We start from the raw sequence: 26945 nt of genomic DNA on the forward strand, positions 1-26945 counted from the left end.
TTTTTTGACCACAGAGGGTGGTGGATGCCTGGAACGCACCACCAGGGTGGGTGGATGAGGCAGATACGATCGTGGTGTTTAAGAGGCTTTTGGATAAGCATAATGGATATGCAAGGAATGGAGGGACATGGATGTCTAGGTAGAGAAGAGATGGTCTTAGCATCATGTTCAGCACAGACGTAGTGGGCTGAAGGGCCTGTTCTTGTGCTGCACTGTTCTATGTTTTAACTGAACCTGTGAGCAGTGGAGTAAAACCATGCATTATATGAACATTTTTCAAAGCAACCTTACCTTTGATGGTGACACAGCCTTCGCCACTCGTGAGATTCTGATCGACTTTCCTGAAAACAGAAATGAAACGTCTATGTTGAAAATGTGTGTACACGCACACACGTACATGCACACGCACACACACGTACATGCACACACACATACATGCACACGCACACATACATGCACACGCACACACATACACGTACATGCACACGCACACATACATGCACACGCACACACATACATGCACACGCACACACATACACGTACATGCACACGCACACACACACGTACACGTACACACACACACACACACACGTACATGCACACACACACGCACGCACATGCACACACACGTACATGCACACACACACGTACACACACACACGCACACACACATGCACGTACATGCACACGCACACACACAGATGTGTACATGCGCACACACTCACGCACACGCACACGCACACCCACACACGTACACACACACGCACGCGCACACACACGCACACGCACACACACACACGTACATGCACACACACGCACACACACGCACATACACACACACACTGAACTTGTTTCTCTCATTTATTGCACTGTTTACAGAGTACTATGACCACAGATTGTGTTGTGCTGTTGAATGCAGAACTGCATTGTTCTATCTGAGACAATGGACAATAAAACTCTGGACTCCTGAATCTTGAACGACTGAACCCAATTAATGCAGCACGATCCAACCAGGTGAATATCACCAGCAAGCGTGTCGCAACGACACTGGACGAAGGGCAGAGGTGGGACAACCCGTCCGTAACGGACAATCCGCTGTGACGTGTTTAACGGCCAGTTGCCAGAACGGACGGGTCGGTGATTGAACCTGTTGTAGGGTGGACAGGTCTAGCACAGCGCTCCCTCAGTACTTCACTGGAGCTTGTCTGGGTTTCATGAAGAAAAAAACAGAAAAACTCACTTCGAATTAGGCGTGACGGGGATACACTTATTTTGGTCTTTATCCCATCCACAGTAAGGGTCCCTGGCTTGAAGACAAGTTGCACACGACCCGACATATTCCTCACACGCAACCAGTGGGAACCGAGCCAGCTCCATGGTCGAAGTCACGTACAGAAGTTTCTAGAAAGAAAAAGTGTTTTTTTTAATAATGATTATTTTCAATGTTTTTCGATGAACATTAAATACGGGAAAATATTTCTGGAAATTTTCTGGAAATATGTTATTATTAAAATTATTAATAATAATATTTCTGAAAGTATTTTATTAATATATGTTATTAAAACATAATTATTGGAACATAATTCCAGACAATGCTGTTAATAAATACCAATAGTTTAGTTTAGTTTTGGTTTAGAAATACAGGGCAGAAATAGGCCCTTCGGCCCACCGAGTCCGGACCGACCAGCGATCCCTGCACACTAACACTATCTGACACACACTAGGGACAATTTACATTTATACCAAGCCAATTAATCGACAAACCTGCACGTCTTTGGAGTGTGGGAGGAAACCGAAGATCTCGGAGAAAACCCACGCAGGTCACAGGGAGAACGTGCAAACTCCACACAGACAGCGCCCGTAGTCATGATCGAACCCGGGTCTCTGGCGCTGTGAGGCGGCAACTCGACTGCTGCACCACCATGCCACCCATAAAGGATCAAATGCCTTATTTTAAATGATTATTATTTTCAATGTTTTCTATAAACATGAAGTATGGGAATCATTTCCGGTCAATGCTAGAAATGAATACTCTGGGAAAATATTTGTGCTCAATGCTAATGAAAGGAAAATATTTCTGGTCAATTTTATTAATAAGTAATAATTAGGGGGAATATTTCTGGTCATTGATATCAATAAAAATTATTATAGGAAAATATTTTCCGATACTTAGTCTTTTTTAATACCAAAAATCCACGTGGTCACGGGGAGAACGTACAACTCCGTACAGACAGCACCCGTAGTCAGGATCGAACCCGGGTCTCTGGCGCTGCGCCACCATGCCGCTTGGGAAATTATTTCTGATCGATGGTATTAATAACTAATAAGTATGGGAAAACATTTCCCGTCAATGCTGTTATTCAATACTAAATAGAAACATTGAAACATAGAAAATAGGTACAGGAGTAGGCCATTCAGCCCTATGAGCCTGCACCACCATTCAATATGATCATGGCTGATCATCCAACTCAGTATCCTGTACCTGCCTTCTCTCCATACCCCCTGATCCTTTTAGCCACAAGGGCCACATCTAACTCCCTCTTAAATATAGTCAATGAACTGGCCTCTACTACCTTCTGTGACAGAGAATTCCACAGATTCACCACTCTCTGTGTAAAAAATTATTTTCTCATCTCAGTCCTAAAAGACTTCCCCTTTATCCTTAAACTGTGACCCCTTGTTCTGGACTTCCCCAACATCGGGAATAATCTTCCTGCATCTAGCCTGTCCAACCCCTTAAGAATTTTGTAAGTTTCTATAAGATCCCCCCTCAATCTTCTAAATTCTAGCGAGTACAAGCCGAGTCTATCCAGTCTTTCTTCATATGAAAGTCCTGCCATCCCAGGAATCAGTCTGGTGAACCTTCTCTGTACTCCCTCTATGGCAAGAATGTCTTTCCTCAGATTAGGAGACCAAAACTGTACGCAATACATAAAGGGAAGATAGACACAAAATGCTGGAGTAACTCAGCGGGACAGGCAGCATCTCTGGAGAGTCACCCATTCCTTCTCTCTAGAGATGTTGCCTTTCCCGCTGAGTTACTCCAGCATTATGTGTCTATCTTTGATTTAAACCAGCATCTGCAGTTCTTTCCTACACACTAAATAAAGGGACGATTGTTACAGCCAAGCGTATTAATAAATAATTATAGGAACATATTTCAGGTCATTGGTTCTACTGACTATCATTTCCAGGTCAGAGGGTGACCATTGATCTTTGAACTTACCCTGTCAGAGTCGAGGGATATGGACAAGATGGGAGCAGGTTGCTTCAACACAGTAAGCTGCGCTATGGTGAAGGTGGAAGTACCAGTCTCAAGAACCTTGTGGATTGTACCGTCTCCTGTGGGGTGAAGAAGATTGACCAGGGTTATAGAGAGGTGAGAACATTCATAGAGACATAGAAACATAGAAAATAGGTGCAGGAGTAGGCCATTCGGCCCTTCGAGCCTGCACCGCCATTCAATATGATCATGGCTGATCATCCAACTCAGTATCCTGTACCTGCCTTCTCTTCATACCCCCTGATCCCTTTAGCCACAAGGGCCACATCTAACTCCCTCTTAAATATAGCCAATGAACTGTGGCCTCAACTACCTTCTGTGGCAGAGAATTCCACAGATTCACCACTCTCTGTGGAAAAAATTATTTCCTCATCTTGGTCCTAAAAGACTTCCCTCTTATCCTTAAACTGTGACCCCTAGTTCTGGACTTCCCCAACATCGGGAACAATCTTCCTGCATCTAGCCTGTCCAACCCCTTAAGAATTTTGTAAGTTTCCATAAGATCCCCCCTCAATTTTCTAAATTCTAGCGAGTACAAGCCGAGTCTATCCAGTCTTTCTTCATATGAAAGTCCTGCCATCCCAGGAATCAGTCTGGTGAACCTTCTCTGTACTCCCTCTATGGCAATCCTCATTCACCATTCTCATACAAGGCATTCCACAGCGGTTGGCAATATGGTCAGAGATCCCAGCTCAAACATCTCGGAGGAACACTGCCCTTGGTTCATGTTCATAAATGATAGGAGCAGGATCAGACCCATTCGGCCCATCAAGTCTACTCCGCCATTCAATCATGGCTGATCTATCTCACCCTCCTAACCCCATTCTCCTGCCTTCTCCCCACAACCTCTGATACCCATACTAATCAAGAATCTATCTATCTCTGCCTTAAATATACAAATTGGCTTGACCTCCACAGCCTTCTGTGGCAATGAATTCCACAGATTCACCACCCAACAGCTGTCAGGGCCCATTTGGCCCATCAAGTCTATTCCATCATTCAATCATGGCTGATCTATCCCTCCTAACCCCATAACCTCTGACACCCAGATTTGCTGAATTATGAAACAGTAACCCTTGGTTAGCCAAGTAGGCCTCTCTTGCCTGATCTGTGACCTTGTATATGATGTTAGACAGATACAGTATTGTGTACAGTTTTGGTCTCCTAGTTTGAGGAAGGACGTTCTTGCTATTGAGGGAGTGCAGCGTAGGTTCACCAGGTTAATTCCCGGGATGGCGAGACTGACATATGGGGTGCTGGCTCGAAGGGCCGAATGGCCTGCTCTTACACCTATTTTCCATGTTTCTAATGTGTATCGACTGGCTATCAGCACCTACCCATGGCTAGGATCAGCAGGCGGTTCTCTCCACCCGGGCCGACAACGGAATCCACGACTATCTTCTTGATGTGCGGGTCATAACTGGTCATGAGTGGCCGGCCTCCGATGGGACTAATCCAAGTCTCCATTTCAGGGTGATCCTCTACAAGAGCGAGCACTTCGTCCGGCAATTCCTTTGTGTTTTTGACACACTGCGGTGAAGGGGGAGCAGTAACAGAAAGCAAGTTATTTGCCAGTCCAATGTGCTTCAGTGCCAAAGGCAAAAGATCAGAGAGTACCAGACTCAGGAACAGTTTCTTCCCCTCTGTTACCGGACTCTAAACGGAACCAAGGGATATGGGGAGAAAGCGGGAATGGGGTCCTGATTCTGGATGGACAGCCATGATCACATTGAATGGCGGTGCTGGCTCGAAGGGCCGAATGGCCAACTCCTCCACCTATTCTATACGTTTCTGAACAGTCCGTCCATAAATTGGGGAGCTGTTCCACTCAACACGACCCCATTTTGTGTCTATCTGTTTAGTTTAGTATTAGTGTAGTTTAGTGGAGATACAATGCGCAAACAGGCCCTTCGGCCCATCGAGGCCGTGCTGACCAGCGATCCCCATACATCTTATGCACTAGGGACAAATTTACAATTTGCACCAAAGCCAATTAACCTGCAAACCTGTACATCTTTGGAGTGTGGGAGGAAACCAGAGTGCCCGGAGGAAACCCACGTGGTCATAGGGAGAACGTGCAAACTCCGTACAGACAGTATCCGTAGTCAGGGTCGACCCCGGGTCCCTGGCGCTGTCAGGCAGCAATTCTACCGCTGCGTCACCCTAGACTGAACCACGTATTGGTCCAATTCCCCCCCACTGTACACCTCATGTGTAACGCTGATAGCCTGGCTCTCCATCGCCCCCCCCCCCTGCAGGGGAAGCTCGGAAGCCGCTGGTGACGCGAGGAGTGGGCCGGTGGGCGAGGGTCCGGGGTTGGCTGCAGGAGGCACTGACCCCGGGGGACACAGAGGCGGTCTGGCGGGTGAGGGGAGTGGGCCTCGCTTCACAGAAGCTAAACATCTCTGTCAACCTTCTCCGCCACAGTAGGCAGTGGAGGCCAATTCACTGGATGGTTTCAAGAGAGAGTTCGATTTAGCTCTTAGGGCTAAAGGAATCAAGGGATATGGAGAAAAAGCAGGAACGGGTTACTGATTTTAGATGATCGGCCATGATCATATTGAAGGGCGGTGCTGGCTTGAAGGGCCGAATGGCCTCTGCCTACATCTATGTTTCTATCCACCCATGATTGGCTCACCGTGCCTGGTCTTGGGTTACTGGGAACAGGCCCATTGGAATCCTTAAAGGCAGAAGTTTTAAAGACATCTCTAATCTCATCCATGGAGTAAACACACACGGCTGTTCCATTCCTGAAAAACAAAAGACACCATATTAGATCGGGGTTCAGCCTGTGGAAGAGAACTGGAACAAAGTGTATTACTTGGAGGAACAGCACCTTATATTTCACTTGGGCAGCTTACACCCCAGCGGTATGAACATTGACTTCCCTAACTTCAAGTAACCCTTGCTTTCCCTCTCTCTCCATCCCCTCCCCTTCCCAGTTCTCCCACCAGTCCTACTGTCTCCGTCTACCTCTGTCCCGCCCACTCCCGACATCAGTCTGAAGAAGGGTCTCGGCCATTCCTTCTCTCCAGAAATGCTGCCCGTCCCGCTAAGTTACTCCAGCATTTTGTGTCCATCTTCGATTTAAACCAGCACCTGCAGTTCTTTCCGACACAAAGTGTATCATTTCTCCTGCTCAGCAATGAAACCCATGCCCTCTCTCTGAATGACCTTGGATGCATTGTTGTCTGATATGATGAATACCATCTTGAACTTCTACCCTAGTGGCTACTCAGCGGTGAGGGGCGGCACGGTGGCACAACGGGAGAGTTGTTGCCTTCCACCGCCAGGGACCTGGGTTCGATCCTGACTAGGGGATGCTGTCTGCACAGAGTTTGTACGAGTGAGTTTTCTGCAGGAGCTCCAGTTTCCTCCCACACTCCAAAGACATGCAAGTTTGTCGGTTAATTGGCTTCGGTAAAATTGTAAATTGTCCCTAGCGTGTAGGTTTGAGCTGGTGAGCGCTAACGTGATCGTGTTTCCACGCAGTAATGCTCAGGTCTAAAGTGTCGGAGTACTTTAGGGATTGATGGAACAGTTTTCAATATGTTGTTATGGTCATAAGTTCAAACATTTTCGTTTAGTTTCGGGTTTAGTTTAGAGAAACAGCGTGGAAACAGGCTCTTCGGCCTACGGAGTCATCGCCAACCTGTGATCCTCGGCCCAATAACACTATCCAACACACACTAGGGACAATTTACAAAGTTACCGAAGCCAATTAACCTACAAACCTGTACGTCTTTGGAGTGTGGGAGGAAACCGAAGATCTCGGAGAAAACCCACGCACAAACTCTGTACAGATACAGACAGCACCCGTAGTCAGGATCGAACCCAGGTCTCTGGCGCTGTAAGGCAGCAACTCTACCGCTGCACCACCGTGCTTCCCACTTGTCCTGCATTTCCTGTGGACTCACCAATTACTGCTAAATACGCCGTAGACCCTTGTTTCATTGTCAACGGGCGACTTGTAAATGAAGGTGTCTTCAATCCTGTTGAAGTGGACATTGTTCGACTCGTTACAGAGCAGGCGGGCTTTGAGGAAGGTCGACCACTTCATCTGCAGTCGCCTTGGAGACCCACCATGGTCATCCTGTGGAAACAAGAGATCAGAGTCCATGACGTCCCGCACAAAGGTACCTTCTGAACCTTCTGAATTTTGTAGTTGACAGGGCAGTACTCTGCATATCTCCAACTTGGACAACTTAACATTTATACCAAGCCAATTTAACCTACAAACCTGTACGTCTTTGGAGTGTGGGAGGAAACCGAAGATCTCGGAGAAAACCCACGCAGATCACGGGGAGAACGTGCAAACTCCATACAGACAGCACCCGTAGTCGGGATCGAACCCGGGTCTCTGGCGCTGCATTTTGCTGTAAGGCAGCAACTCTACCGCTGTGCCACCGTGACTGCCCCGCGTGGATAGGACAAGTTTGGAGGGATATGGGCCAAACACAGGCAGGTGGGACTAGTGTAGCTGGGATATGTTGGCCGGTGTGGGCAAGTTGGGCCGAAGGGCCTGTTTCCACGCTGTGTCACTCTACGACTGTAGGGCATGGACATTTAGCCCAGGAAAGGTGGGATGGAGAGTCTCTTCCCATCCGGAGGCCAGGATAGTTTTGGTCACCATGTTACAGGAAATATGCAGTCTAGGTTGAAAGGCTTCAGAGACGATTTGTCAGGATGTTGCCAGGATCCGAGGGCTGAGCTAGTTGGAGAGGTTGAACAGGGTAGGATTCTATTCCCTGGAGCGCTGGAGGATAAGGTGTGATCTTATGGAGGTGTAGAAAATCATGAGAGGAATTTTGCCCAGAGTAGTGGAACCGAGAACAAGAGGACATATGTTTAAGGTGAAGGGGCGAGGAGGGGCGAGGAGAAAGAATTAATGGGAACCTGAGGGGTAACCTTTTTTTACACAAAGGGTGGTGAGAATATGCAATGAGCTGTCAGGGGAGGTAGTTGAAGCAGGGACTATCCCAACATATAAGAGACAGGTGGGGCTAATGTAGATGGGGCATGGTGGGGCGTGGTGGTCAGTGTGGGAACGTTGGGCTGAAGGGCCTGTTTCCAAGTTGTGTGTCTAGATGAAGAGAGGATGTTTCCAATAGTGGGAGAGTCTGGGACCAGACGGCACAGCCTCAGAATAAGAAGACGTATCTTTCAAAAGGAGATGAGGAGGAATATTTCTTTAGCCAGAAGAAGGTAGGTCTGTGGAACTCATTGCCACAGACAGCTGTGGAGGCCAAGTCATTGGGTATTTTTAAAGCGGAGATTGATAGGTTCTTGGGGAAAGATAGATCGGCCATGAGCAAATGTTAGAGTAGACTCAATGGGCAAAAGGCCTATTTCTGCACCGATGTCTTTATAGGACTGGATCATGGCATCATGTTCAGACCAGAAATTGTGGGTGGAAGGATGTGGTCTTATGCTATAGGCTATTTCTAGGCAAGAACTTTACGATGAGATGAGAGACCACACAATGTAAACACACAGTTGTTGGTAATAGATGGAGAAGGATTAACAACCTAACTGGAACGGGCAGCAAACCCGCCCCAGCGTGGAAGTCACACCCACCTTACACAACTCGGGGAAGGTGACACACTCGCCTTTACACACTCGGGGAAGATGATATCCCCACCTCGCATAGTCTGAGAGGGAGGCACACTCACCTTACACACTCAGGAAAGGACACACTCGCACACTCAGGCAAGGTGACACACTCGCCTTTACACACTCAGGGAAGGAGATACACTCACCTTACACACTCAGGCAAAGATACACTCACCTTACACACTCAGGCAAGGAGACACACTCACCTTACACACTCAGGCAAGGTGACACAACCACCTTACACACTCGGAGGCTGAGGCACACTCAGGGAAGGGGACATACCCACCTCACACACTCACGCAGGGAGACACAATCACCTTACACACTCGATGCCAAAGTCACATTCACCATGTACACTCAGCAGGGTGACACACACCGAGCACACTCAGGGAAAGAGACACGCGTGCCTTACACACTCGGGAGAGGAGACACGCCCACCTTGCACACCTGTGTAAGGAGACACTTCTTACACACTCGGGCAAAGAGGCACACCCACCTTACACACTCAGACAAGGAGAGACACACCTTACACACACAGCCAAGGGGGCACACACTCACCTTACACACTCAGTCGTGGGCACACACCTTACACAGGGAAGGATACACACCCACCGCACACACAGTGAAGGACACACCCATCTTACACACTTGGGAAAGGCGGCACACCCACATTACACACAGGCATTGAGACACACACAACTTACACACTCGGGCGCGGACACACCCACTTTACACGCTTGGGCAAGACTTTCTCAGCAAGGAGACACACCCACCTTGCACACTCAGGGAAGGGGACACCCACCTTGCACACTCAGGGAAGGGGACACACCCACCTTGCACACTCAGGGAAGGGGACACACCCACCTTGCACACTCAGGGAAGGGGACACCCGCCTTGCACACTCAGGGAAGGGAACACACCCACCTTGCACACTCGGGCGATGCGAGAAATCCATGGATCAACATCAGGATCGTTCTGTGAATTCCTTTCTCGGAAGAACATGTAAATCAGGTTGCCCACCGGAGACATTCCCACAAACTTGGGATCTGAAGGGAAGGAAGCAGGAATACAGATCATTGGTGCGGTGAACACTGGGAGAGGAGGGCCTGGTGAGGACCAGGGATCTTAGTTCAGTTTAGCGATACAGTGCAGAAACAGGCCCTTCAGCCCATCGAGTCCGGGCCGACCAACAATCTCCCGTGCACTAGCACTATCCTTTCCTTACAGAGGCCACTTAAGCTAGAAACCCTCACGTCTTTGGAGTGTGGGAGGAAACTGGAGCACCCGGAGAAAACCCACATGGACACAGAGAGTACGTGCAAACTCCTTACAGGCAGCACCTGTAACCAGGATCGAACCCGGGTCTCATGCGCTGTAAGGCAGCAACTCTACCGCTACGCTGCCCAAGGAACTGCAGATTCTGGTTTACTAAAAAAGACCTAAAGTGCTGGAGCAACTCAGTGGGTCAGACAGCATCTATAGAGAACATGGCAAGGTGAGGTCTGAAGAGGGGTCCCGACCCGAAACGTCACCTATTATGTTCTCCAGAGATGCTGTCTGACCCGCTGAGTTACTCCAGCACTTTGTGTCTTTTTTTTTTGCAAACCAGCATCCGCAGTTCCTTGTTTCTGTAAATATGGAAAGGCCACGTTTCAGGTCGGGACCCTTCTTCAGGTCTTCAATGAGGACCTGCATTTATATAGTGCCTTTCGTGAACTCGGAACTTTCCAAACCACACCGTGTGTATTTGTTGAAGTGGTGTATGGGAAACGCGATGATCTACCAATGAGGAAGTCCAGTTGCATAGTCTGCACCCTAAAGGTCTACTGACCATTTCCCTCCTCAGTTGCTCTCTGACCTGCTGAGTTCCTCCAGCACCGTTCCTCTATTTTGCTGGTATTTTGGTAATATCTAACTTGCAAACAACTTCCAACCGCTTTGAAGCATTTCTCGAATTCTTTGTGACTAACGATCTGGTTAGTAATGAGCCCTTTCAATCTAAGCAACTCAGCGGGGCAGGTAACATCTCTGGAGAAAAGGATCCAGTCTGAATAAGGGTCTCGACCCAAAACGTCGCCTATTCCTTTTCTCCAGAGATGCTGCCTGACCCGCTGAGGAGTAACTTTTTCACACAAATGGTGGTGGGTGTATGGAACAAGCAGCCAGAGGAGGTAGTTGAGGCTGGGACTATTCCAACGTTTAAGAAACAGTTAGAAAGTTACACGGATAGGACAGGTTTGGAGGGATATGGACCAAACACAGGCAGGTGAGACTAGTGTTGCTGGGACATGTTGACCAGTGTGGGCCAGTTGGGCCGAAGGGCCTGTTTCCACACTGTATCACCCTGTGACTCAATGTCTCTGTATGCAGTTCCTTCTTTCACATGAAACTTAAGTCCTTGATTCAGAAGTGAAGGGGCTGTCCCACTTGAGTTACCTAATCCGCGAGTTTGCCCTCGACTCATACTCGCAGCATGGTCGACACGAGGTTGCAGGAGGTCTTTGTAACTCTCCTTCTTGCTCCATGGAGGAACTCCCCCATGGAGCACGTGGCCAGCGTGTAGTCGCTTTCCAAAACCACCCAGGCGCGGACGTATCCCCGGAAAAGGGGCAGACTGGCAGCCGGCTCGGGCAGCGCCCTCCACCGCCTGGCGCCTTGACTCGTGGATGGCCAGCTTGGCCAGGCCCAGGGGCAAACCGACCAGGACATCTTCAGCCCTACCCTCTCCCCTACGCACAGGGTGTGTGGGTGAAAAATGCAACCAGAAGGCAAGGAGCAGCCCCTTTAGATATTGGAACAGTGGCTGCAGCCTCACGCACTCCATATACACGTGGTACACAGACTCTACCAGCCCGCAACAGTGGCAGGTGGCTGGTGAGTGTGAACCGCGAGAGAAACAGGTTGCAGGGAACACCTCGGTGCAATAGCCTCCACCCCAGGTCCCCGATGTAGAGGGGGAGAATCCCTGCGTAGAGGGACCTCCACCGGGGGGCCCCCCTCGCGACCGGACAGCATCACCGACCGCCACTTGGTGTCCGGAGGGTGCACCTGGGCGTGGACGTGTAGGGTGTGGAGGAGGGGCCCGTACGGGACACGCCTCCTTGCATCTCGGAGGGAGATGAACGGTGTCGAGGAAAGGCGGCTCAAGTTGTGCGTGACCGGGTCCCGGGATGGATTACGGCGCCTGGGTCCAATAAATACTTCCGGCTGAGCGGGGGCTTGCTCAGCCGCGAGTGCTCCACATGTTCGAGCCCCCCCGACACCCGGGGGGTGGGACAAGGGCTGGCCAATCTCACGCCCGGCGGAGGGGGGGTGGGGGGGGAATATATTCCCTTGACGGTGAGGAGGTCAGTACCTGTGATGGACCAGGCAGTGTCCACCACTCTCTGTAACCTCCTTTGTTCCTGGGCATCCGAGTTGTCAAACCAAGTTGTGTTGCAACCAGTCACGATGGTCTCCAATGAACAGCTGAGCTACAGTTGATCAACAACAGCAACTGACCAGGGCGGTCATGGTGGCGCAGCGGTAGAATTGTTGCCCTACAGCGCTTGCAGCGCCGGATACACGTGTTCGATCCCGACTACGGGTGCTGTCTGTACGGAGTTTGTACGTTCCCCCCGTGAGTTTTCTCCGAGATCTTCGGTTTCCTCCCACACTCCAAAGACGTACAGGTTTCCAGGTAAATGTAAAAATTGTCCCTGGAGTGTGTGGGATAGTGTTAATGTGCGGGGATCGCTGGTTGGGACGGACTCGTTGGGCCGAAGGGCCTGTTTCCACCCTGCATCCCTAAACTAAATTGAGGAGTTCATCCAAGATGACACAATGTGTGGTCTACCCCATGTGGGACTGAAGCTGACCATCACAAGCTCCGTGGCAAGGAATTATCTGAAGCTTTTAACAGCCGAGACTTGGTTGTCTTAGGTTTGGTTTCATTCCAGCTGAAATTCTATGTCCATAGGTATGATTTGACAGACTTCCTCTTTAGTGAAAGAAACTGCACCATGCCAGTTCCTTAACAATAAATCGGCTATGGGTGAAGTGTGTTTCGATTCCTGCTACATTAGTGAGTTTTGGGGAACCCCAGTCACCAGCTTATTCTGCACAAAGAGCAGCTAGAAGTTTAGTTTAGTTTAGCTTAGAGATACAGCGCAGAAACAGGCCCTTCAGCACGCACCGACCAGCGATCCCCGCACATTAACACTACCCTACAAACACTAGGGACAATTTACACACACACCAAGCTAATTAACCTACAAACCTGTACGTCTTTGGAGTGTGGGAGGAAACGCAAGATCTCGGAGAAACCCCACGCAGGCCATGGGGAGAACGTACAAACTCCGTACAGACAGCAACCGTAGTCGGGATCGAACCTGGGTCTCCGGCGCTGCAAGGGCTGTAAGGCAGCAACTCTACCGCTGTAACACCAAGGCCCTGTACAACTGCAAAAGGACCTTTTTGCCCCTATACTCAAATTCTCTAATTATGAAGGCCAACATGCCATTAGCTTTCTTCACTGCCTACTGTACCTGCTTGTTTACTTTCAGTGACTGATGTACAAGGACACCCAGGTCTCGTTGCACTTCCCCTTTTCCTAATCTGACACCATTCAGATAATAATCTGTCTTCTTGTTCTTGCCACCAAAGTGGATAAGCTTATATTTATCCACATTAAAACTGCATCTGCCATGCATTTGCCCACTCACCCAACCTATCAAAGTCACCCTGCATCCTCATAGCATCCTCTTCACAGTTCACACTGCCACCCAGCTTTGTGCCATCTGCAAATTTGCTAATGTTACTTTTAATTCCTTCATCCAAATTATTAATACATATTGTAAAAAGCTGCGGTCCCAGCACCGAGCCTTGCAGCACCCCACTAGTCACCACCTGCCATTCTGAAAGGGAACCGTTAATTCCTACTCTTTGATTCCTGTCTGCCAACCAGTTCTCTATTCTTGTCAATACCCTACCCCAAATACCATGTGCTCTAATCTTGTCCACTAATCTCCTGGGACCTTGTCAAAGGCGTTCTGAAAATCCATGTACACTACATCCACTGGCTCTCCCTTGTACATTTTACTTGTTACAGTGAACTCCATGAAGTTCTTGTTTTAACACATAGAATGGTGGCCCAGTGGTGCTTGTTTGTACGGAGTTAGTACCTTCTCCCGGTGACCACGTGGGTTTTCTCGGGAACTTTGGTTTCATCACATATTCCAGAGACGTGCAGGTTTATAGGTTAATTGACTTGGCATGATTGTAAATTGTCCCCTAGTGTGTGTAGGATAGTGTGCGTGCGGGGATCGCTGGTCGGCGCAGACTCGGTGGGCCGTAGGGCTTGTTTCCGCGCTGAATCTCTGAACTAAACGAAACTAAAATGGATTCCTTCATTCTTTCATTCATTATGGTCTCTCGGTTGTAGGAAGATAAACAGGTCAGGTCACGCGGTGAAGAGTTTGGGGGAGGGGGGAGGATGCGTGCTGGAGGAGAGGGGGGATTGGAACTTCACGCTTACCGTTCATCCACCTGATATCAGCCCTTAGCCGCTTGATGTCGTCACTCCTCCTGTAGCCATCGAATACCATCTTGTCATTATCAAAAGGGGCCGCGGAATAGATCCTCTGCTCTGTAGGGCAAGATAAAAGCACACACACACTCAGTAGACTGCCCCTGGACCTCTAACGTAATGTTCATTGAAGTTGCAAAGGTGCTTACCAACAACTAAAGAAGCAAAGCCTTGTCGTGGAGGACTGGGTAGAACATATTTTCCCAAAACACGTTTCTGCCCATTGATAAATTCCTTCATTTCACCGTTATGCTGTAAAAGAAAGTAGTTTGGTAGTATTATCATTTAAATTTGATGGCCATGCCTCTTTTCATTGACCAATAAACACTGTGAGATGGCAACACTTTGAGTGCCCAGGTCTCGACCCAAAACGTCACCCATTCCTTCTCTCCAAAGATGCTGCCTGTCCCATTGAGTTACTCCAGCATTTTGAGTCCATCTTCCTTCCAACACATTTCCTCGATTAGTTTGATTTAGAGACACAGAGGTTCCCGGAGGTTTTTGTCAGTCTCCCTACCTGCTTCCACTACCTGCAACCTCCGACAACCACCTGCAACCTACGGGAACCGCACGGAAACCTTGGGTGGGGCGCAAAGTCTCCAGAGGTTTCCGTACAGGTTTCCTAAGTGGGACAGGGGCATAACACCATCCTACACGCACTGGGGATGATTTACAATTATACCGAAGCCATTTAACCTACAAACCTGCTCGTCTTCGGAGGGTGGGAGGAAACCAGAGCACCAGGAGGAAACCCACCCAGGTTACGGGGAGAACGTACAAACTCTGTACAGACAGCACCCGTAGTCGGAATCGAACCTGTGTCTCTGGCGCTGTAAGGCAGCAACTCTAACGCTGCTCCACCGTGCTGCCCTAAAATGCATATGGCGGGCATAGACTCAATGGGCCGAATGGCCTTCTTCCATGCTGCAACCTTTGTAAAAGTAATGATGTTGGGTTAACTCCTCATCTTTAAACAGTGGCCAGGGCAGTAAATGGTGAGGGTACACAAAAATGCTGGAGAAACTCAGCGGGTGCAGCAGCATCTATGGAGCGAAGGAAATAGGCAATGTTTCGGGCCAAACCCCTTCTTCAGACTGATGGAGGGTGGCGGGGAGAAGAAAGGAAAAAGGAGGAGGAGGAGCCCGAGGGCTGAGGAAGGGGAGGGGACAGCAAGGGCTAACAAAATTGAGAGAATTCAATGTTCATGCCTGCAGGATGCAGTCTACCCAAGCGGAATATGAGGTGCTGTTCCTCCAATTTCTGGTGTTGCTCGCTTTGGCCATGGAGGAGACCCAGGACAGAGAGGTCGGATGGGGAATGGGAGGGGGAGTTGAAGTGCTGGAGGTCAGGTTGGTTATTGCGGACCGAGCGGAGGTGGTCGGCGAAACGATCGCCCAGCCTCCGCTTGGTCTCACCGATGTAGATCAGCTGACATCTAGAGCAGTAAATGGTGAGTTTGCTTGTTCTCTGTGCGAAGATTTCCTGTAACTGGGTTTCCTGCCTTCAAACAAATATCACCTGAAACAGCATTCTCGGAAATAGTGAGTATGTGAGAGATGAAATTAAGTTGAATCTTGAAACTTGAAATAATCTTCTGACAATTTGGCTCCTTCCTTGGAAACGTCGCCAGGCATTTCAGAGACTACGTCAATATATCCGTTCAAATTGCTTTCTTGCAATTAATATTGGGTTAATACTGTACCCAGCAAAGCACAAAGTGCTGGAGGAACTCAGCGGGTCAGGCAGCATCTGTGGAGGGGTCGGGCCAACGATGTTTCGGGTCGGGACACTTCTTCAGACTGACGTCGTCCTTCAGAACTTTGAAGAAGTTCTCCCCCTCATTCTGAAAAAGGGTCCCGAACCAAAACGTCACAAGCCCATTCCCTCCACAGATGCTGCCTGACTCGCTGAGTTCATAAGTTCATGAGTGATAGGGGAAGAATTAGGCCATTCGGCACATCAAGTCTACTCCGCCATTCAATCGTGGCTGATCTATCTCTCCCTCCTAACCCCATTCTCCTGCCTTCTCCTCGTAACCCCTGACTACCGTACAAATCAATAATCCATCTGTCTCTGCCTTAAAAATATCCATCGTCTTGGCCTCCACAGCCTTCTGTGGCAAAGAATCCCACAGATTCACCACACTCTGGCTGAAGAAATTCCTGCTCATCTCCTTCCTAAAGGAATGTCCTTTAATTCTGAGACAATGGCCTCCAGTCCTAGACTCTGCCACCAGTGGAAACATCCTCTCCACATCCACACTATCTAGGCCTTTCACTAGGCCTTTCACAGATACTTACAGACAGCCAGCATAGTGAGTGGGGCGAGCCAGTTGCACACACTAGGAGTTTATTTGCATCGTACCTCTGCAGGACCATGATATAATTCCCACAGGAAACCTGGAATATAAAGGACATGATCAGTAACGGAGGCTAAACAATTGGTTCCTTTTGCACGCTGATATGGTTCCAAGGAGAAGGTTTATTGAGAAATATCCATTCAAGAAAACAGCTCTATTGGGAAGGGAAGGAGAGATGGGGGCAGGACAAAGCCAAGCAAATTGAGATTAGGCGAGTTAGATAGTTGAGTTAGTCAAGAGAGAATTAGATTTAGCTCTTAGGGCTAAGGGAATCAAGGGATATGGGGAGAAAGCAGGAACAGGGTACTGATTTTGGATGATCACCCACTATCATATTGAATGGCGGTGCTGGCTTGAAGGGCCGAATGGCCTACTCCTGTACCTACTTTCTATGGTTCCATGTTTCCAGGTGGCTTGATAAATGGATTTTAAAGGTAGGAGTTCTAGAGGAATTAAAAAACAAAGTGCTGGCTTGAAGGGCCGAATGGCCTACTCCTGCACCTATTTTCTATGGTTCTATGTTGCTATGAGTTTGGTTTAGTTGAGTTTAGTTTATTGTCACGTGTACCGAGGTACAGTGAAAAGCTTTAGTTGCGGCTAACCAGTCAGCGGGGAGACAACACATGATTATAATCGAGCCATTTACTGTGTACAGATACATGATAATGGGGATAGCAGGAATAACAGTTAGTGCAAGATAAAGTCCAGTAAAGTCCGATCAAAGGTAGTCCGAGGGTCTCCAATGATGTAGATGGTTGCTCAGTAGCCCGAGTGATGGGTGGATACAGATGAGGGGGCTGACTGGCAGATGGGTGAAGTGACAAAGGCTGGAGGTGGAACGGAGACAAAAGGTTGTGGGAAAGGGAGAGGAGGGAGTGAAATGCTTTGGTTTGGTTCCAAGGAGAAAGTTTAATGGCAAATTCCCATGCATGAGAACAGTGAGAGAGGGATGGCAGAAATACGTGGTGTCAGGGTCATCCTTGAGCCTTGTGCCAGGATATTGATTCCCCCCCAGTGTCTAAACAAATGGACGGACTCCGAGCGATTCTGGAGCAGAAACTCACCGAGTTTTGCCCTCGACATTTCTCAGGAACATTGGGCAGGTGGATCTATAAGGTGAAGAGACAGGAAAAATGATCACTACAAGACAATCCTCATTAATACAACACCAGGGCGTCACGGTGGCACAGCGGTAGAGTTGCTGCCTTACCTGCAGCGTCACAGACCAAGGTTCGATCCTGACTACGGGTGCTGTCTGTATGGAGTTTGCACGTTCTCCCTGTGACCTGCGTGGGTTTTCTCCGAGATTCCTCCCACACTCCAAAGACGTGCAGGTTTGTAGGTTAATTGGGTTTGTTATAAATGTAAAAAATTGTCCCTAGTGTGTGTGTGTGGAATAGTGTTAGTGTGGGAGGAAACCGGAGCACCCGGAGGAAACTCACAGGGAGAACGTGCAAACTCCACACAGACAGCATCTGAGGTCAGGATCGAACCTGGGTCTCTGGTGCTGTGAGGCCACAGCTCAGCAGAAAGTTACCATTATATGGTAAAACAGTGGGACGGGCAGCATCTCTGGAGAGGAGGAATGGGTGACGTTTCGAGTCGAAACCCTTCTTCAGAATCAAAACGTCACTCATTCCTTCTCTCCTGAGATGCTGCCTGCCCCGCTGAGTTACTCCAGCATTTTGTGTCTATCTTTGGTGTAAATAAGCATCTGCAGTTCCTGCCTACACAATGTGTAGGTGATGTCTGGAGTATTAGAAGAGTATTAATAGTTAACAGCTTAACTTAAACTGGCAGCCAAGAGAAACATCCACTTCTAATCATAGCTTAAGGTCAGGGAGTTTTTTTTACTATAAACAGAACGAACAGTTTCGGCTTTGTTCTGATGTCAACACATCTCCATGCGTCAGCAGTTGCCCCAAGGATATCTATTGTCTGTCAATTATCGAATGCTGCGTTATCTAGCTTTTATGCCTTCCATTCAAATAATATAGGTGGGAAAGAAAATGCTAACACTGTTTAAAGAATAACTCAGTGCACCCTTATCTTGGAATGTGCATTGGTGCAAGTTCCTTTCTCTGAAACACTTTGTTCCCAATTCTTGTTCATGTCTGAAAATACAGGGGTCCGTGAACACAACACTTCCAAAAACACTGATTATTAAACCAAACAACCAAACGGCCAATATTTTGAACAAAAAAGGCACTGGAGTAACTCAGTGGGTCAGGCAGCATCTCTGGAGAAGTGACCTCGCTAGAATTTAGAAGATTGAGGGGGGATCTTAAAGAAACGTACAAAATTCTTAAGGGGTTGGACAGGTTAGATGCAGGAAGATTGTTCCCGATGTTGGGGAAGTCCAGGACAAGGGGTCACAGTTTAAGGATAAAGGGGAAATCCTTTAGGACCAAGATGAGAAAAACATTTTTCACACAGAGAGTGGTGAATCTCTGGAACTCTCTGCCACAGAAGGTAGTTGAGGCCAGTTCATTGGCTATATTTAAGAGGGAGTTAGATGTGGCCCTTGTGGCTAAAGGGATCAGGGGGTATGGAGAGAAGGCAGGTACAGGATACTGAGTTGGATGATCAGCCATGATCATATTGAATGGCGGTTCAGGCTCGAAGGGCCTACTCCTTCACCTAGTTTCTATGTTTCTATGTTTCGGGTCGGGACCCTTTCATCAGACACTTCTTCAAGGTGCTGCCTGACCCACTGAGTCAACCCAGCACTGTGTCTTTATTTTTTGTAAGCCAACATCTGCAGCACCTTCTTTCCACAGCCAATATTTTGTTTCAAGACCAACTGAAATTAATTTGTCAAGTGAAAGGAATGTGTAGCAGATTCCCAACAACCCCATACGTTTATGAGCCAAACACAGAGTGTTGGAAGAACTCAGCGGGTCAGGCAGCATCTGGGGAGGGAATGGACAAGCGATATTTCCGGTCAAGTTAAGTTACATTTATTTCTATAGCACATTTAAAAAACAACTCTCGTTGGCCAAAATGCTTTACATTGGTGGAGGTACTAACTTTATACAACATTGGTTCATAGATTAAGTACATACATAAATACATACATATAGCCCTCCCTCAGAGGACGTCAAGAAAGGCTCGAGAGTAAAGATGAGTTTTAAGTCCCGACTTAAAGGAGTCGATGGAGTTTGTTCCTCCTGCTTGCGCTGGGCCTCACTCTGGCAATGGAGGTGGCCCAGGACAGAAAGGTCAGTGTGGGAAGGGGAAGGGGAGTTAAAATGGTTGAAAGAGGAGATCCAGCAGGCCTTGGCGGACCGAGAGCCAGTGTTCTGCAAAACGGTCATCGAGTCTATGCTTGGTGTCACCAATGTACATTAGGAACATCAAATTCCATCTCCAGACCTGCTGAGATCCTTCCAAGCACTTTGTTATTGGCTCATAAATGTGTGGGGTCTTGACCCGAAACATCACCGATCCATGTCCTCCAGATGGCCCCGACGCGGAGGGCCTGATCGCCGGCTACGGGAGCCAAGATCGTCCCGTCTACAGAAAGCTCGAGGCCCCCGACCGTGGGATAACAAAGATGGGAAGAGATTGAACTTTTCTTCGCCTTCCATCACAGCGAGGAATCTCCATCTTCATCTTGCGTGTGGCGTGCACAGCCTAAAGTTGTCGGCCAACTTGATCTTATTTGATTGTGCACGCCAGGTTGATTGCATTCGTCGAAACAGGGCGGACCAAGTGAAGGTTGCAATCTCCCCACCCCCACAGTGAGGAATGTGGAGGAGTCACTGTGGTGGATGTTTAGGTTAAAATGTATTTTGTGTTGGTCTGGTGCTTTTGTTTGCTAGAACTGTACGGCAAATGAACTTTCTCATCTGTTGCAAAACATACTTGGCTAATAAAGTATGATTCTGACTATGATTCTTATTACATAAATGTGTGGGATTGTTATGGATACTCTGAATCTTCTGATCGCTCAGTTTAAATTGATTTCAGGTGGTCTCAAGTCAAAATATTGCAGTTTATTTTGTCTCCAGACATTCACGTCTTTCTTTCATTTATCCCTCTCTCCTTTGAAGGCTGATTAAAGTCGGTATTACGAGCCTAAACCTGTACTTTATTAGCATCCAGCTGAGTGCCTTTGGGCATACCACTTTTCCACAAGGAAAAAAAATGACACAAAGTGCTGGAGTAACTCAGCTGGTCAGGCACTATCTCTGGAGAACATGTCTAGGCTAAGTCTCAGCAGGTAAATCGGCATCTGCGGTTCCTTGCTTCCTCCTTCTCAACAACCTTGCCCCACTCAGTCTTAGTTTAGTTTAGAGACACAGCGCAGGAACAGGCACTTCGCCCCACCGGGTCCGCGCTGACCAGCGATCCCCGCACACTTACACCATCCTACACGCACCAGGGACGATTTTACACTTATACTGAGCCAATTAACCTACAAACCTGTACGTCTTTGGAGTGTGGGAGGAAACCGGAGATCCCGGAGAAAACCACCGCTGGTCACGGGGAGAACGTACAAACTCCGTACAGACAGCACTCTCTGGCGCTGTAAGGCAGCAACTCTACCGCTGCGCCACAGGGCCACTCCTATGCCTTTTCCCCTGTTGCAGCAACTTGTTTTCACTCACCCACTCCCATTCTCCAGACTGACTTTTCCAAACAGACTTGTACAGTTTCAGACAGATTCCTTTCATCTATTCTATCTCCCTTGTGGTTAATTTGAGGTATCAAAGTGATTTGTTGCCTATGTTTTGCAGTTGGAATGTAGACTTTAGTAGTCAATGTTCATCATGTCATAAGAGCAGAATTAGGCCATTCGGCCCATCAAGACAACTCCACCTTTCAATCATGGCTGATCTATCTTTCCTTCCAAACCCCATTCTCCTGCCTTCCCTGTGCGGTTCCGTATACATTTCAAGACCCTCCTCTATGCCTACAAAGCCCTCAATGGGCTTGCCCCCACCTACATTAAAAGTCTTCTCACCCACCACTCCACCTCCAGGTCCCTGAGATCGGCCGACTTGGGGTTGCTGGACATCCCGCGGTCTAGGCATAAGCTTAGGGGCGACCACACCTTTGCGGTTGCAGCTCCTAGACTGTGGAACAGCATCCCCCTTCCCATCAGAACTGCCCCCACCATCGACTCCTTTAAGTCAAGACTAAAAACTTATCTATACTCCCAAGCCTTTCCTGACGTCCACTGAGCGAGGGCTACATGTATATAGTTTGTTTGTTTATACTATTCTTATAACAAATGAAAAGCACTTTGGCCAACGAGAGTTGTTTTTTAAATGTGCTATATAAATAAATGTGACTTGACTTGACTGACTTCTCCCCATAGCCCCTGATACCCAATCTAACAATCTTCGCCTTAAAAATGCCCAATGACTTGGCCTCCATCTCTGTTGAGGTCAGGATAATGGGAAGTAACATTTGCAAACTACTTAAGAGACTTGCCCAAGGAGCTGGCCGAACAACCTCGATCCCATTGTGGACTTTGGTGTTTGTCTACATGATGAGCTACAATGCTGAGAACTACATTCTGCACTCTGCATCTTCCCCTTTGCCCGACCCACTGTACTTGAGGTGACCTGATTGTATCTGTGTAAGGTATATCTGATCTGTTTGGATAACATTCAAAACAGAGCTTTTCACTGCACCTTGGTACAGGTGACACCAATAATACATTGTAGAAGGGTTCAGACCCGAAACGCCACCTATCCATACTCTCCAGAGATGTGGCCTGACCCACTCAGTTAGTCCAGGACTCTGTGCCTTTTTTTCTAAACCAGCATCTGCAGTTTCTGGTGTCGAGTCTGAAGAGGGGTCCCGACCTGAAACATCAACTATCCATATTTTTTCTCTGACCAAGTAACCTTTGCATCCGTTCTCTCCCCGTCCCTCCCCCACCCAAGTCATCGTACTGGTTTCAAAGTCTTCCTCGTGAGTCTCATTGCCTGTAACTCGATTTCACCTAGCCCACAGCTGATGTTTCCTTTATCATAGAAACATAGAAACATAGAAAATAGGTGCAGGAGTAGGCCATTCGGCCCTTCGAGCCTGCACCGCCATTCAATATGATCATGGCTGATCATCCAACTCATCATTACTTTTTTTGAATATCTTTCATTCATTTGTTCTATATCTCTCGAAATCACCGTCTATATCTCTCGTTTCGCGTTCCCCGACTCTCAGTCCTAAGCGGGGTCTCGACCCGAAACGTCACCCATTCCTTCTCTCCAGAGATGCTGCCTGTCTCGCTGGGTTACTCTGGCTTTTTGTGTCTATCTTCGGTTGAAACCAGCATCTGCAGTTCCTTCCTGCGCAATTCCCCAGAGATGCTGCCTGACCCGCTGGGTTATGCCCCTGTCCCACTTAGGAAACCTGAACGGAAACCTCTGGAGACTTTGTGCCCCACCCAAGGTTTCCGTGCGGTTCCCGGAGGTTTTTGTCAGTCTCCCTACCTGCTTCCACTACCTGCAACCTCCGGCAACCACCTGCAACCTCCGGGAACCGCACGGAAACCTTGGGTGGGGCACAAAGTCTCCAGAGGTTTCCGTTCAGGTTTCCTAAGTGGGACAGGGGCATTATTCCAGCACTCTGTGTCTTCCTATGTAAACCAGTATCTGCAGTTCCTTGGCTTTGTAACCCGTGCTGCACAAGAATGCTCGCGAAGCATTTTACCTTCACATTCTTACACTTCCCGAAATTACGTGCAATTATTTGCCAGGACATGTGTCCCCTGTGCAAGTTGAAACATTGCTGGTTTAAACTGAAGGTAAACACAAAAAGCTGGAGTAACTCAGCGGGTCCCACAACACCCATGCCAGCGCTCCACAAATCCCCCCCCTCCCCCCCCCCCCCCCCCCACAGGCCACCAATATTGGAATTGGTGGAGAGGTGGAATATTGCGTTGGGGGACCAGCCCTCCCATGTGAAGCTGGGACCCAACGGGTCCCACTCAGTCTAGTAGATACATAGATACATAGACAATAGGAGCAGGAGTAGGCCATTGCGTGTAGGAAGTGGATGAGAAAGTGGGATAACATAGAACTAGTGGTAATAGGTGATTGATGGTCAGCATGGGCTCAGTGGCCAAAGGGCCTGTGTATCAATAGACAATAGGTGCTGGAGTAGGCCATTCGGCCCTTCGAGCCAACACCGCCATTCAATGTGATCATGGCTGATCATCCACAATCAGTACCCTGTTCCATCACAGCTTAAGGATAAGGGGGAAATCCTTTAAAACCGAGATGAGAAGAACTTTTTTCACACAGAGAGTGGTGAATCTCTGGAACTCCCTGCCACAGAGGGTAGTCGAGGCCAGTTCATTGGCTATATTTAAGAGGGAGTTAGATGTGGCCCTTGTGGCTAAGGGGATCAGAGGGTATGGAGAGAAAGCAGGTACGGGATACTGAGTTGGATGATCAGCCATGATCATATTGAATGGCGGTGCAGGCTCGAAGGGCCGAATGGCCTACTCCTGCACCTAATTTCTATGTTTCTATGTTTTTATGTTTCTCCCCATATCCCCTGACTCCGCTATCTTTAAGAGCTCTATCCAACTCTCTCTTGAAAGCATCCAGAGAATTGGCCTCCACCGCCTTCTTGAGGCAGAGAACTCCACAGATTCACAACTCTCTGGGTGAAAAAGTTTTTCCTCATCTCCGTTCTAAATGGTCCACCCCTTATTCTTAAACTGTAAACTATAGAACAAATGAATGAAAGAAATGCATAAAAGTAACAAAGGAAACGGGCCATTGCTAGTCGTGGGCGAGGCGAAAATGAGTTACAGGCAAGTTGAAATTCCAGTCTCAGGAAAAAATTGTTTTCCGGAATGAAAATCAAGGAACGTTTTAGAAGGGGAAGCTACACATAATTTGTTTTGATGCAGATTGGTTTTCCCGTCTAGTCTATAATGAATGCCTGAGGTGGGCAGGGTGCCACACTAATGGGCACTTTCAGTAAAAGTCTGCACAAACACAGGAATAGAGTCACTGGCAAAGAATTTTACTTCGTCAATTAAATCCCTGGTCGGCACAGCGGTTACGGTAAAATGAGCGGCATAGACAATCGCTGACAATACAAAGTGCTGGGGTAACTCAGCGGGCCAGGCAGCATCTCTGGAGAAGATGCAGGAACAGGGAACTGCAGATGTTGGTTAATGCCCAAAAGGATACAAAGTGCTGGAGTAACTCAGCGGGCCAGGCAGCATCTCTGGAGCAGATGCAGGAACTGGGAACTGTAGATGCAAGATTCCAAGATGGCGTCCAGCCCAGGTGACTATTTGCGTGCTGGGCACAGAAGCAGATCTACAAACTCATATTGCAATCGCTCCACACTCTTAAATCTCTCCTTCTGTGACCATTAAACATTATTCCCTTATCGTGTATCTATACACTGTAAATGGATAGATTGTATCCATATATTGTCTTTCGGAGGTACACAAAAATGCTGGAGAAACTCAGCGGGTGCAGCAGCATCTATGGAGCGAAGGAAATAGGTAGCGTTTTGGGCCTCAGACTGATGTCTTTCCGCTGACTGGTTGGCACGCAACAAATGCTTTTCACTGTACCTCGGTACACGTGACAATAAACTAAACTGAACTGAGCTGACTTGGTTAACACAAAAGGGCACAAACTGCTGGTGTAACTCAGGTGAGGTTTCAGGTCGAGAACCTTTTTCAGACTATTTATAGTGTGAGGGGTGGGGGGGAGGGGCGGAAGAAAACTAGAAGATGGGAAGAGGTGTATCCATGTTCTCCAGAGATGCTGCCTGACCTGTTGAGTTACTCCAGTACCCTGAGTCCTTCTGGAGAACATGGATAGGTCATGTTTCGGCTCGGGACTCTTAAGAAGATCCTGACCCTGAACATCACCTATCCATGCTCTCCAGAGGTGTTGCCTGACCCGCTGAGTTACTCCAGCACTTGGTGTATTTTTTTTGCGTCTGCAGTTCCTTGCGACTCCATGTTACTGTTGGCGATGCGGTTATCTTTTTTATTTCTTTAAGCTCGTTTCATATCTCTTTCGTTCTGCATGCGAGGGTATTAATAGCATGTCTAAAGAGTTTTTTTTAACAGGTTCAATGTGTGACTGATAATATCAGCTCTCCATTGTTGACCCACCAATCGATGGGGTCGGTGGTGGAGAGACGTGACAACTTCAAGTTCCTGGACGTGCATTTCTCTCAAGATCTGTCCTGGGCCCAGCACATTGATGCAATCGTAAATAAAGGCCATCAACACCTCTATTTCCTCTGAAGATTGAAGAGATTCAGTGTGTTGACAAATAATCTCATGTCCCACCACAGGCATATGACAGAGAGCATATTGGTTGCATCGAGGCCTGGTTCGGCAACTCGGACATCCAGGGACAGAGGAGATTACAGAGAGTGGTGGACACTGCCCAGTCCATCAGGGGTACTCATCTCCCCACCATCCAAGTTGTGTTTAGTTTAAAGATACTGCGCGGAAACAGGCCCTTCGACCCACCGAGTCCACAATGAACAGCGATCCCCGCCCACTAACACTATCCACAACACACACACTCAGGGCAATTTACAATGATACCAAGCCAATTAAGCTATAAGGTAGAAGGTACAGGAGCCTGAAGACTGCAACAACCAGGTTCAGGAATAGCTACTTCCCCACAGCCATCAGGCTATTAAACCTGGCTCGGACAAAACTCTGATTATTAATAACCCATTTTCTGTTATTTGCACTTTATCAGTTTATTTATTCATGTGTGTATATATTTATATTATGGTATATGGACACACTGATCTGTTTTGTAGTCAATGCCTACTATGTTCCGTGTGCTGAAGCAATGCAAGAATTTCATTGTCCTATACAGGGACACATGACAATAAACTCACTTGAACTTGAACTATAAACCTGTACGCCTTTGGAGTGTGGGAGGAAACCGAAGGTCCCGGAGAAAACCCACACAGGTCAGGGGGACAGGGGGATAATAGACAACAGGCAATAGGTGCAGGAGTAGGCCATTCGGCCCTTCTAGCCAGCACTGCCATTCAATGTGATCATGGCTGATCATCCCCTTCTCCCCATATCCCCTGACTCCGCTACCTTTAAGAGCATTCTCTAGCTCTCTTTTGAATCCAGCCTCCACCGCCCTCTG

The 26945-nt window shown here is 48.2% G+C and overlaps 1 protein-coding gene across 1 annotated transcript in view; it reads right to left on the bottom strand.

Moving 5' to 3' along the window:
• Window positions 1-217: 217 nt before the first annotated feature.
• The window catches only part of LOC116968183 (semaphorin-7A-like), a 39611-nt gene continuing 12883 nt past the window's right edge, over window positions 218-26945 (bottom strand). Inside the window, exons 3-13 of the mRNA XM_033014826.1 lie at window positions 17886-17930; window positions 16763-16861; window positions 14612-14714; window positions 14412-14522; window positions 9821-9942; window positions 7201-7376; window positions 5922-6033; window positions 4621-4813; window positions 3227-3342; window positions 1241-1401; window positions 218-341 (exon numbers count right to left, since the gene is read on the bottom strand). Coding sequence (XP_032870717.1) covers window positions 218-341; window positions 1241-1401; window positions 3227-3342; window positions 4621-4813; window positions 5922-6033; window positions 7201-7376; window positions 9821-9942; window positions 14412-14522; window positions 14612-14714; window positions 16763-16861; window positions 17886-17930 — 1362 coding nt within the window. The remainder of the gene's footprint in view (window positions 342-1240; window positions 1402-3226; window positions 3343-4620; window positions 4814-5921; window positions 6034-7200; window positions 7377-9820; window positions 9943-14411; window positions 14523-14611; window positions 14715-16762; window positions 16862-17885; window positions 17931-26945) is intronic.

Source organism: Amblyraja radiata, chromosome X (assembly GCF_010909765.2).
Source record: "Amblyraja radiata isolate CabotCenter1 chromosome X, sAmbRad1.1.pri, whole genome shotgun sequence".
Lineage (NCBI taxonomy): Eukaryota > Metazoa > Chordata > Chondrichthyes > Rajiformes > Rajidae > Amblyraja > Amblyraja radiata.